General features: G+C 33.8%; 2 protein-coding genes across 5 annotated transcripts; one reads left to right on the top strand and one right to left on the bottom strand.

Moving 5' to 3' along the window:
• The first annotated feature begins 44 nt into the window (after positions 1-44).
• LOC100117810 (serine/threonine-protein kinase atr) lies at positions 45-10,968 on the top strand. Of its 3 annotated transcripts, XM_008211223.4 has the most exons (37): positions 265-480; positions 642-723; positions 812-914; positions 995-1,194; positions 1,277-1,447; positions 1,522-1,679; positions 1,748-1,897; positions 1,986-2,181; positions 2,250-2,368; positions 2,449-3,011; positions 3,084-3,248; positions 3,321-3,821; positions 3,906-4,083; positions 4,144-4,506; positions 4,591-4,713; positions 4,780-5,027; positions 5,115-5,336; positions 5,403-5,574; positions 5,644-5,770; positions 5,854-5,978; positions 6,057-6,214; positions 6,300-6,460; positions 6,526-6,719; positions 6,804-6,888; positions 6,970-7,115; positions 7,191-7,447; positions 7,518-7,742; positions 7,810-8,067; positions 8,160-8,385; positions 8,451-8,638; positions 8,713-9,070; positions 9,146-9,289; positions 9,364-9,521; positions 9,603-9,834; positions 9,899-10,152; positions 10,219-10,372; positions 10,460-10,879. In XM_008211223.4, exons 3-37 carry the CDS (start codon positions 859-861, stop codon positions 10,877-10,879), a joined length of 7,455 nt encoding a protein of 2,484 aa, XP_008209445.1. In that variant the 5' UTR covers positions 265-480; positions 642-723; positions 812-858. The 3 variants fall into 3 exon arrangements, with proteins under 3 accessions (XP_008209443.1, XP_008209445.1, XP_008209444.1); XM_008211221.4 differs by lacking the exons at positions 265-480; positions 642-723 and adding an exon at positions 45-179; XM_008211222.4 differs by having other exon boundaries at positions 267-723; positions 10,460-10,968.
• Positions 10,903-13,055, bottom strand: LOC100117771 (actin-like protein 6B). 2 transcript variants are annotated; one of them, XM_008211232.3, is made up of 5 exons: positions 12,926-13,055; positions 12,395-12,737; positions 12,005-12,334; positions 11,469-11,918; positions 10,903-11,381 (listed from the first exon to the last, which is right to left on the bottom strand). In XM_008211232.3, exons 2-5 carry the CDS (start codon positions 12,716-12,718, stop codon positions 11,166-11,168), a joined length of 1,320 nt encoding a protein of 439 aa, XP_008209454.1. In that variant the 5' UTR covers positions 12,719-12,737; positions 12,926-13,055; the 3' UTR covers positions 10,903-11,165. The 2 variants fall into 2 exon arrangements, with proteins under 2 accessions (XP_008209454.1, XP_008209455.1); XM_008211233.2 differs by having other exon boundaries at positions 12,829-13,049.
• Positions 13,056-13,079: the final 24 nt, after the last annotated feature.

Raw genomic sequence — 13,079 nt, 5'->3', positions numbered from 1 at the left:
ACGTCAAATGTTGTACACTGAAACTGCGCTGTTGCCAAATTTACTTACTGTTCCCGCATCGGAACACAATCCACATCCTCATGACCAGTGCCAGCTAGAGTCGCAGGACAAGATGTTTGTAAACATAATTGACGGCCACGGCGGGAACCGGCGAACACGTCAAACACGTGCGCTCATAAGTAGGTATTTGAGCGAGAGAGAGAGAGAGAGAGAGAGAACGAGCAACGGCGGCCAGCGACGGTTTGGCTTATGTGTATATGGGGTTTCTTTTGTGTTTAAACTTTGACATGAACATACCTATACATATATTTAATCATGTAATCATACATTGATATTAATATGGGTAATAGATCTTGATTGGTCGGAGGTTGCCATATTAGATTTCGCGAAAGCGCGGGTAACCTGCCGCTGCCGGTACCCATAATCAAGTCGCTCTGATTTTTGCAAATATTTTATTAAATTATTGTGTTAAATAAGATCGTAGGTTTCAACATATGTACATACATATATCATATAGTTTGTAGTAGTTATGTGTGACCTAAGTTTTCGCATGGCAATGTTTAAAGAAAATATGAGTTATATACATACATGTTGTACAAGTTCATTAAAAAAGTTTTATTGAATTTTTTTGATGTTTTTAGAGTGATGACATGTATTTGTCAGAGTAATTAAAAGTGCATCAACATTCATAAGTAGTTTTTCGAAAACTTTATATTCACTTCTGTAATAATTGAACTTTTCCAAATGATCAACTTAACCTATTGATGAATGATAACAATGAATCTACAGGAGTATAACTATTATTTTACAGAATGAGAATTAACGTTAATTTCACATGTTGATATAAAAAACATAAAGATGGAAGTAGAGGAATCTTCAGATCAAGCCAGTACCAACTCAAGCAATGACAACAAGTATTAATTCATTAAAGACTCATAATTTTTTTTCTATATTATTAATGCTTCAACAGTTTGGTAATTCTGATTCTTTTCAGCTTGAATTATGAACGCCAAATATGGGTTGTTATGAATAATACATTTTTAACAATATTTCCAACTTTGGATTATGAGAATTCTGAAGACAGTTTACATCAACTTTTGGAATCTTTATTATGTAGGTTTAATAACTTGAATATATTAGTACCTCCATTGACAAATAATCCAATACCCAAAGATGTCCAGCGACGATACACAGGTAAGAGCCCTTATATAAAAAAGACATGACTCACATCAAATTTGTAGTGTATTCACTCTCTAATAACATTTAATTTTTACAGCATTTACAACGTGGTTGTTTGGAGCTATGTTTTACTTGATAAGTGTTCCAGTTAGTTCTGCTTCGTTGCAAAAAATAATTGACATTCAAGTATGTATGGTGCGAATTTTATCTCGTTTAAATTGGGAAATGCATGAAATCATTACTTCTGAATATTTAAGTATTCTTGATGGTATGATAATTTTAAAAAATTCAATTTTTTTTATTCCAATAATTATATGTGTACATAAGTTTTTTTTTTTAAAGAATTAGTAAGTTTTGATAAGCAAATAAAACAGATCAAAGAGATAAAATTGAATAAATTTCAAGCGGATCAAAATGCAGCAGATTATTTGAACCTCACACCATATACAGTTACTGTTAAATATGATGATATTTCATTATTTCTTACATCAGTTTTGAAGGTATTTTTAGAAGCTTTATGTAATCGAATAATTTATTATTGCACAATTTTGAAATATTATTGTGGTAGGTAATAGCAGAGTCAGATGTTTCTGTATGGCCAAAAGATAGACTTAAAAGTCAACTCTTGGAAATTTTAGTATTTTCAGAGCCTAGAGTAAAATTAGCAGCTTTAAAAATTTGTATTGAAATGATTGATTACGGTTTGTTAAACAATAGTGTAAGTAAACTTAAATAGTACATTATTATGAAAAATTTTCGAAAATTTATTTCATATTTTTTATAATCCAAATTAATACGTGCTTTAGGATATGCAAAGTTTGATACTTTATGCAACGGAAATTGTTAAATCATTGTCTATCTGGGATGAAAGGGGACTTATTCCACGTAGTATATGTCAGATCCATACAGCAACATTTAAACAATTAGTCAAGTTAATAAATGATCCTGCACATGCTAATTTTTATTTTGAAATAATTTCTGCACTACAAAATCATATACTAAGTAAGTTCGTACACAAATCTTTTCATATGACTGAATACCAAAATAAGATTAATTTTTTTTCTGCACAGGTTCTGAAAAACTAGAGTATGAAACATGCAAGAAAATTGAAAATAATTTGATCAAAGTACAAAAAAGCTATAAAGAAGATGAAATCAAACAATTCTTATCCTATTTTGAAAACTGTCAAGTATGTGTCGAAACAGTGATTAAGAAGTAAACTGCATTATTTTTATGATATTTATCTAATTATTATTATTTTTTTTTCAGTATTTTATGAAAGTTATTGTGTGTTTCATTCTTCAGGAAATAAGAAACAATAATGTCTCTGCTGACATTAATCAAGTCAGTAAATTGTGGATAACTATTAAAGATCAATTCTACAAATATTTGCAATTAGAAAAATATAAAAATTTACTTCTTATACTTCGTTTAACAAACTTGTTGGACTTACAATTAGCAGAAAGTAATATTTCAATAAATTTATTTGAACATGATATTGCTAACATTCAATTTCAATTATTGAAAGCTCTGACCACGAATAATTGTGAACAGAATAAGCTAATTTTTGAAAATTTTTGCCAATTAATTTCACTACGAGGAATTGATAATAATGAAATTCAGAATATTTTACTATTGCCTTGGCTTGATTCAAATGCTCTTACTACAAATATCACAAAAACTCATCTTGCAAATGCCAAATCTTTAGATTGTGCTACAAAAGTCAAGTGTCTCATTGCTATTTGTAGACATGGCAAAGGATATCAACGTTTGCATATAATAAATATGTGTATTTCAAGTTCTGAAATCGAATTAGCCGTTGCTAGTATTCTGTAAGTATGTTTCAAATAAAATATTTTTAACTTAGTAGTAGCCATAACTTATAAAAATGTTGCTTGCTTTAGGAATAGTCCGGTATTACTTCTGGATAAAAGCATTAAATTCAATGACATAGTGGAGAAAATACTTGTACCAGCATACAATACGCAAAAGCCATTGCTTCATGAAGCACTTGCTACTGTTATGGGACAACTGGTCTGTTTAATTTCAGAAAATGGAACAATAATTAGGTACAAATTAAAATGAAAGTAAAATATGTTTAACGATTTATGACGATTTTTAATTTCCCAATGTTATTTCAGAGATCCAAATGACTTTGAAAAGTGGATGGTAAATTGTGAATATTGTCATAATTTACAAAACCATACTGTACCGACTGTAAACCACACTGTAAAACCAAAAGTTGTTGCTGCAAAATTTGAAATCTATTTCAATTCTTTTTTTGAGCTTTTAAATTCTAATTCTAAAAAAGTCAGATTGAATTTGTCCAAAAACTTGATCAGACTTTCTAATCATATCAATAATTTTAATAGCAATGCTACAGCAAAGATGTGGATATCATATGTGAAAGATAATGATGAAGAAATTCGAAAAAATTTTGCTGATTCAATTGGACATATTCTAACTAATCGAATTAATTCATCAATCCCAAACAAACCTTTACAAGATAATACATCTGAAGAATTATTGGAATTCATAAAAACAGTAATGGACAATCTTGTTGCTGTTTTAAATGATACATTTAACACTTCAAATCAATCATTGCATCAAACTTTGATATATACAGCTAAGAATGCGGCATGGTAATTCAATGGCTTACATCGGATACATCGTTATCGTTAATATTATAATTAATTATATTATTTTATGTACGATTGTTCTTTCAGCATACAATCACATTTAACTGAAAGAAGATGTCTCAATATTTTCCTGCTGACGGTTCTGCATGCAAAATCATCACCTCTGGCTGTAGCGTTAGCTACAGATGCTTACAAAGAAGTTACTATGTATCATAAGGTTCCGTTAAAAACTATGTACATACGATATAAAAAGGATTTCTTAAAAGTAAGTGTACAATTATTGTTAACTATTAATTACATTTTTTCATACATACTTTTTTTTCAGTTGATGATGGCATTGGCGGTACATAATAGAATTAATTATGACTATAATATGGCAACAACTGTACATAGAGTAGCCAAATGTATAGGCTTTCAAGGATCCCGGCAACTATTGCGTAAAGATGGGCATCACGCTTTATGCTTTTTGTTACCCCAGATAGTGAAGTCTCGGAAAGCTATCACATTATTTCACGACATCGCTGAATTAATAAATGCAGATGAAAAAGTGATGTTTAAAAGTTATTTTGAGCATATATGCTGCCGTGTACTTTTGTTTGAAAGTACTGAAGATGGTATACAAATTTTCAAACTTGTATCTGAAATAACAAAATCTAGTATACCTGTTTTAATAGCAGACTCTTTTTCGGTATTTAAAATTTAATTCTAAGCTAATGATCAAAGCAACTTTAATTTTACGATTTCATATATGATAAACATATTTAATTTTCAGTTGATAATTAGCGAAATAATGCTACATTTCCACTCTCAGAAAGAAAAGGTTCTGAATCACTTACAATTTCTTTCAAAATACGATGATCAGCAATCAGCAAGTTTTAAGTCTCAAGGCGAAATCGTAAGTAGATATAATCGAAATTTTTTCCTGATGATTACAATTGAACTAATTGAATAATTATTTAAGGCTCAGTATTTGAATTCAATGCTACATGGTATACTTGTTACTTTTGATGCTAATCTTGGTCCTAATTCTGAAGAAACTATGCAAAAATATGCCCTGGCATCGCTTGCAGAAGTAATGAACTTTATGGGGCCAAATTATATCACGCAATACAAGTATAAAATTTTGGCGACGTTAAGAACTGCTCTTACTTTTACAAGACCAGGATTTAGAAATCTAGCGTGCAATGCATGGAGTGCTTTTATTAGAAAGTATGTTATATTTATGTATTTCTCGAAACTAAAACAGCCTTGTCTATCAACGATTTTTCAAATTTATAAAATATTTTATATTTTTAGTACATCGGTCAGAGAATTGGGTCCCCTTCTAGCGACGATTTGTATGTCTTTGGTTTCTTTACTAGAATTCTATCCCAAAGAGACTAATGCAATGTTGGAGTATCTGATAATAAAAAATAGAGAGCTGGTTAAGGAACACATTTCAGATTTGTTTTTTATAAAAGATCTGAAAGTATCGCCAAATATATCAACTCGAATTATAAATCACATAAATCAAACGAAGTGAGCAAAGAGAATTTAATATGTTCTTCTTTTACGCACTGATTAATTTTTGTAAATACTTTACAGGCCAAAGACTGTAGAAGAAAATCTAAAATTATGGATCAAGCGCATTGTGCACCAAACAGACGAAGTAAGACTCAAGGCTCTACTGTACCTGCAACAGTTTCTTGCCAAACATCGCAACGATATAAACGACCTTATTTTATCCGACAGTACGGTTCATCCTTTGATTGTAGAAGTAAGTTTTCATCTTAGGAATCTTTTTTTATTACGAATTTCAAATTGATTTTCAAATTTTGTCCTCAAGTTATTAGACACATTAATGGCTGGTTGTCAAGATAAGGATGAAGCGATCTGCATTGCAAGTGGAGAATGTATTGGAGAATTAGGCGCGATCGAGCCCAGTCTTTTACCAAGAAGAATTATTTCACGAAGTATACATGGCACTACTGTATAATGAAATTTACGATATTTGTTTATCATGAAAAACTGATCTTTATTTTTCTATAAATAACAGCTGATACCAAGTTTATATGCGATATGAACGAAGAATTTGCTGATGGTTTATTTCGTGAATTAGTCAAAGACTTTCAGTCGCAAAAAAATACCCAGAGTCTGGATTGTTTCTCGCTGGCAATACAAGTATGAATAACTCTTTATTTTGTAGTTTGCTTATATAATTTCACGGCAATTTAATCTGATTTGATTTGAAAAATTCAGGAAATATTAAGATCGTATGAGATTTCACCCGGTGGTAGGAATTGCAGGCTGTGGAACGATTTATCGTCAAAAATTCAACACATGATCTACCCGCTTTTAACGTCTCACTATACAATTACAACGGCCAGTGAAGTTGAATTGCCAAGTCCCATATACGGGTTTGTTGCAATAAAAAGTGTACACAATAGTAGTGATTTTTTCGTTAAATCTACATTGAGCTATTTATCGTTTACTTGTTAACAGGTCCGAGTCAGGGTCAACTTTTGAAACGTGGGCTTTTAATTGGACTGTTAGTATGTTAAAAATTATAAAAGACAGCAATATTAGTAACGTTCTCAATGCATGCCGGCCAGCATTTAAACGTAGTATAAGAATCATGACATTTTGTATTCCTTACATTGTTGGTAAGTTTCAATTGCCGTTTAAAAAATGTAATGTATCTACTATAAATTTATTCAATTTTCTTCAGCTTACGTAGTATCAAACGGATCACACAGCGATGTAAGAAAATTATGTACAGAAATGTTAGCAGTAGTTGCAACAAACGAGAAGTCTCATGTCGACCGCGAGCTCTCACGCAACCGACCGCTGCGCGTTCAAGTTGACACTGCATCAAACAATAACAGAGTATCTGATGAAGCTCGGCGGGTTCGGTGTTTACAAGTAATTATTTAAATTTGATACTTAATTAAGCTCTAACGGCTGTAAATGTTTATTAAATAGAACATTATTTTATTTTTACTGTAGGTAATTTTTTCGACCCTGGACCATCTACAAAGATGGCTGAGAGAAAGACGAAGAATGCGCGACAGCCAGTATGAACGAATCGAAAGTAATAAGCTTTAGTAATAAAACTAGCATAACTAAAATATCTAACCAGTTATATATTGATCGGTTTCATGAAAAATTTCAGAGTTCTGTGATTGCTTCCCAAAATTAGCACTTGCTCAAGGGTGTTATCAGTCTTACGAATATCATAGAGCTCTCATTTATCTGGAGCAACACATGACTTCAAGTAAAAAAGGGCTGTCAGAATCTTTGGAGGGTGGCTTACTTGCTGTAATTATTAATACTGTAAAAAGAAATGGATGCAAGTTAAATATTGTATAAACTATGAATTAATCATCATTTTAGAAAATATACACTCAACTTGAAGAGCCCGACGGTGTATCCGGCATCTTAGTCAGTCAAGATAAGTGCCCAGACCTTCAGCAATTAGTCTTGGCTCACGAAGTTAGCGGCCAATTCCAGGATGCCGCCACTTGTTACGAGAGACTTCTGCAAAATACTGCTCCTAAACCCAAATACCTGCAAGGTATGATCCAATGCTATCTTGGATTAGATCAACCGTTTACTGCTATGAGTATAACAAATGGTATTCTCAAAGACAGGTAATTTGCATAATTTAAAGATTATCGCTAAAATCATACTATTTCTAAAATAAAACTTGCAAATTTGCAGGCCAGAGCTTGAGACCCTCATTTGCGACTCTGAACCTTTTTGGCAATTGGCACACTTTGGAAAGCTTGGAAATGACATAAAAAATAACGTGAAATCAAATTTGCTTCAAGATTTGAAAAATAACGTTAAACCTGATATGTTTGCCATTAAAAAGAAGCTTGTCTCTCTTCTGACGGTGTCGTCGCGCCCTGGTGCCTATGAACAGAGTTACTCTTATATTATGAAGTGAGTTTTAATAAATCGTAATGCAAATTAAATATTCTGTAATTTAAGTAATTATTTGTTTTTAAAGATTACACATTGTCAACGAGTTCGAAAAAGCGTGCACAATAATGTTAGAAGACTTAGAAAATTTGCCTAAAATATTTGAAGAGTGGGAAAAGCGGGACAAGCTGGTTAATGCATCGCGCGGTGCGGAATTCGTTTTAGGTATGCGAAGGGCTATCTTGGACTTGGCAGTGCAACTTCAGTCAAACGTCAATGCACAGAATACTATCATAACAGAAGAAATCGGAAAGTTGTGGTTAAAGAGTGCGAAAATTGCCAGAAAGTATGTATATTGATTGTTTATCAAATCTAATTGCAATTATACTGTGCTGCGTGCAGTTAATAAGTAACGCATTGTATATTGGTTTGTATTAGGGCTGGATTGTACCAGCAAGCTTACATGTATATATTATCAGCTACCGGCACCTGTCCGCAGCAAGATTTATGCATTGAACAAGCTCAGCTGTACTGGCAAAAAGGATCTCCCGAAGAGGCTTTGATAACGCTGAGACGTTGCTTGACGACATTTTTCAAAAACTCGACCGATTACAAGAAGCAGCCTCCAGGGATTTTCACCACTGAAAGAAAGCAATGTGCCAAGGTTTGTATTGCAAACACAAATCTTATAAATATTTAATCGTATAAAAATTTTTAAATAAATTTTAGACAAAGTTACTGTGGGCCAAGTACAACGATGAAACTTTGAACGTCGATGCCAATGGCAACATGATCAACTACAAAGAAGCGTATGAAGTTTGGAAAAATTGGGAAAAGAGTTGCCTTGCCATAGCTCGATATTATGAATCGGTGATCGATAAAATGTCTGATGACGAACGAATGTCAGTAAGCGGACGGTGAGTTTTGTTTATCTTTATAAAAGCCATCCAAAAATGAAAATTTGCAATGCTACATATTCAATTAAATTTAGTGACATGCAAGCACACGTGATTAATTACTATGGAAAGTCCTTGCTGTATGGCTGCAAATATATTCATCAATCGTTGCCGAGAATGCTGACAGTCTGGTTGAACTATGCTTCACGAGCTAGAGCCCATAACGTAGGCTCGGACAACGGTATTGCAAAAACTTTAGGTCAGATGACGAAAATCATAGAGGCTTACATCGAAAGAGTGCCTATTTTCATGTGGCTAACAGCATTCAGCCAACTGGCATCTAGAATTTGTCATCCGAATCGAGAAGTTCAGAATACACTCTTCACTATAATTGTGAAATTGATCAAGGCGTATCCGCAACATTGTCTATGGATGATGGCTTCCGTTTTTAACGTAAATTTAAATAGTTATATTTTACTTAATTACAGAAATAATGCATGTACTAAATACATTATTTATTTGCACCAGTCTGGATATTCTACGCGTCAGAAATGCTGCAAGGAGATACTGAACCGTGATGCCTTAAAAACTACGGAAATGGCAAAATTGATATCGTGCTTTCACAAGTTTTGGGAAAGACTCATTGAGCTATCAAACAAACATATACCTGATGTAAGTTTTTTTCTCATTAAAAGTACATGCGTTATAGCATTAGACGTTAATAACCAGCTTTATATACGATGTAGGGTGTACAAACCACAACTGTCAATGTACTTTCAAGATCTTTACCGAGATTATTAGCTGATAAATCATTTGGCCCTATTATGATGCCAACTACTAAATTTAGGCAGCTTCATCTACCTATGAAAGGTGCTTCTATGGAACAGCATAATCCTTTTGCAACGTAATATTTTATTATTTTTATTTATGTATATTTTTTTAGTCCATTAAAACAAAATCAAATACGTTATTGCTTCATTTGCAGTGATTGGGTATCTATACAAGGTATTGACGAACAAGTCGTTGTGATGCCATCACTCCAGCGTCCCCGAAGAATTTCCTTGCGTGGATCTGACGGAAAATCTTATTTGTTCATGTGTAAACCTAAAGATGACTTGAGGAGAGATTTTCGTTTGATGGAATTTAATGATATTGTTAACAAGTATCTCCAGAAAGATCCAGAATCACGCCGAAGACGTCTTTATATTCGTACTTATGTGAGTTTTGATTTTAACATTGTGTTTTTTTCATTGTAACTAACGTTATAATAAATATTTTTAGAGCGTTGTACCACTAAACGAAGAATGTGGCTTGATAGAGTGGGTGCCGAATTTGATCGGATACAGAAATGTTCTTATGAATTTATACAAAGAGAGAAATATTCTAACGTCCCAAAAGGAGATACGAACGATGACGTGTGCACTTAAAGATCCACTTGAAAAAAAACGGCAGGTATTCACCGAGAAGCTTGTACCTCGTCACCCTCCAGTTCTCGGGGATTGGTTTCATTTGGCTTTTCCAGATCCATATGGATGGTAAATATACTTTTTTCTGCAGTAATTGGATGCATAAAATAGTGTTCATATAAAAAATTGCTTTAGGTACGAAGCTAGAACAGCTTATATTCGAACTACGGCTGTGATGTCAATGGTTGGGTACATACTGGGATTGGGTGATCGACACGGCGAGAATATTTTACTCGATTCCAAATGTGGAGATTGCGTACATGTCGATTTTAATTGTTTATTCAATCGGGTAATTTTATATTAATTATTTTATTCCATCAAAGTAAAGCGAGCACGGTAATTAGTTTACACATACAATCGCCTATTTATTTTTTAGGGGGAAACCTTTGAATGGCCAGAAAGAGTGCCTTTCCGTTTAACTCACAATATGGTTGAAGCTATGGGGCCATTAAAGTATGAAGGCCCTTTCCGCCAATCGTGCCGTACAACAATGAAAGTTTTACGTGAACAGGCAAGTACCCTTATAAGTGTGTTAAAACCCTTTGTATACGATCCATTAGTCACTTGGAGTAGGAATCAGATAAGTGACGTAGCGGAAAAAACGAACGAAAAGGCCGTTGAGCATATTAAAAGTATAGAAGAGCGTCTTAAGGGCATGGTTGGTAACAGAGGAAAGAGATTAGAAGCTCTTAATCTATATCTTAGCGTCGAGGGTCAAGTTAATCACTTGATTTTGGATGCTATTAATGTGGATAACCTTTGTCAAATGTACATAGGCTGGGGACCTTACTTATAAAGTAATTGTGAATTCAGTATTATCTTTTTGATAAGCCATAAATTATTTTTATATTCATAGTCTTTTATACTATAAATGACAATAAAAAATCTAATTTAAGTTTTTAAAAATCAAAAGATTGTTATGAAACCTTTGTATTTTAATATTATGTAATTAAATCAAATCGATAATAAAATAATTACACGCTTAAAAATATGAATTGCTCAGTCATAATCTACAAGAAATCGCGCACAGCATACCGCCATTGTTTCAATAAATGTAATTCACGTGTATAAATCATACAGATTCACGGACACTTTCTTTCCACTTGACTTTTACCACTTTCTTCATACTCTTGACTTGATATCCACATTTGTTGGAAAGTTCCAATTGATGCTAAAATAGATCCGCCAATCCAAGATCCAAATCTACGTTCTGCACATCCATTAGCACTTATTAACTTGAGTCTCATACTGGATGGTATCCTCATTGACAGATCTCTGTTTAGTCGTTCAGGGAATCCCTACGAATAAAATAAAAACGACGTTTTCGAAAGTGTCAAGTAAATTACTTTTAATATCAATTTAACAGAAATAAATATCTTTATTACCTGAATAAAGGAGTTGCCTCCAGTCACAACCACACTGCCGTAAAGAGCAGGTCTGACATCCACATCACACATACCAACACTTGTTGTAACTATATGACCAACACCAAGCATTGTATTTCCAACCATGCCCCCTCTCATCTGCACCATACTAGGATCAAATAAGGCTTCTGGTATACGAAATCTTTCAGATCCAAAGTCTTGTCTATAACCAGTAGGAAATTCATAAGGAACTGCTGGAATAGTTGATACACCCTTCTCATCATAAGGACTTTCAGAGACTTGTAAACAAGTTGCTTGGAAGTCTTGCACAAGTTTCTTCACCATGTAATTGTGCCAAGATTTTGTGACCTCTGGAAGATTTTTCTTTTTCACCCATCTGGGTTTATCATGATCTTTCACTACTTCTTTACTTCCAATCATATATGCCGGGGAAAGATCTACGTCATTTTCCTGAATGCAACAAAATTCATTGATTTAGACATATTCAAATTATTCCACTGATCAACCATAATGTTTAATTGTTTGCAAATACTCACTTGCAAAAACTGTCGACACTGCATGGAGATATAATCTCCACCGAGAGGAGATTTCACGATAGCTTGTGTCAAAACAAATCCATCTTGAACTGGAATAGCTGACGTGTGGGTTGCTCCACTGTCCACTACAATACCAGTTGCCCTGCCATTTGCAAAAGCTGCAAGTACAGCATTTTTCACAAGAAAGTATGCTGGAACGTTGTACTTCTCAAACATCAACTCTGTCAGCTTTTCCCTCTTTGTTCTAATATTCCAAGGGGACTCGGAGAATAATACTGGGTGATATTCAGCATCCGACTGGATAACTTTTGAATATGTGTAATCCAAAACCTACAGCACAAGTAAAAAGTGTACGGGAGTTCCAGATCTTTTATCAATCATAATACATACCTTTTCAAAGTGATCCCAATCTTCTATCATTCCGTCCTTCATGTAACTGACCACTTCCATTCCCTTACGCGGTACATGCAAAATTGTTGTGTTGATGTAATATTTTGGAGTAGTCTGCGTTATGTTGTTGTCCGGTTTCTTATCGTCTACATCCATAGGTTCTACCTTCGCTGCGTTACAATTCGCATCTTCCCCGACACCCACAACTGCAGGAATCTCGGCTTTTGGAGTGTCCTCTTGTGCATATCCGACCCGTAACGAATGGTGGCCCAAGTCAAAAACCAGGGCACCGATTTCGTCTCCTCCGTATAGCATATTCGACATTATGCCAAACTAATTTAAGCTAAAAAAAGAATACATGTTACTTGTCAATGAACGTTTAGCTTTTGCTCGCGAATCATACGCTTAAAATCCGATAGATTTCACTTATTCACTTTGATTTTACAACTGAATAATAAGTATAGCGTTTTTCACAACAATGGAACATTCAGAGTGTTATCGTGACAAGTTAGTAGTCAACAATAGTACCACCTGCAGAGGTTATGATTTATCTCGGGCTGAAGACGCCGAGATCCACCACCGATGATGCTTCATAACCTATCATATGGTCTAACCATCAGTGACGGACGGCGGGAGTTGCGGGGAACAAGCAAACAGAGAAAAAGAATTCGCGTATTCCATTATT

Source organism: Nasonia vitripennis, chromosome 2 (assembly GCF_009193385.2).
Source record: "Nasonia vitripennis strain AsymCx chromosome 2, Nvit_psr_1.1, whole genome shotgun sequence".
In the NCBI taxonomy this organism is placed as follows: Eukaryota; Metazoa; Arthropoda; class Insecta; order Hymenoptera; family Pteromalidae; genus Nasonia; species Nasonia vitripennis.
Note: the sequence above shows the minus strand (reverse complement) of the source record. Positions and strands in the feature narration are given on the sequence as shown.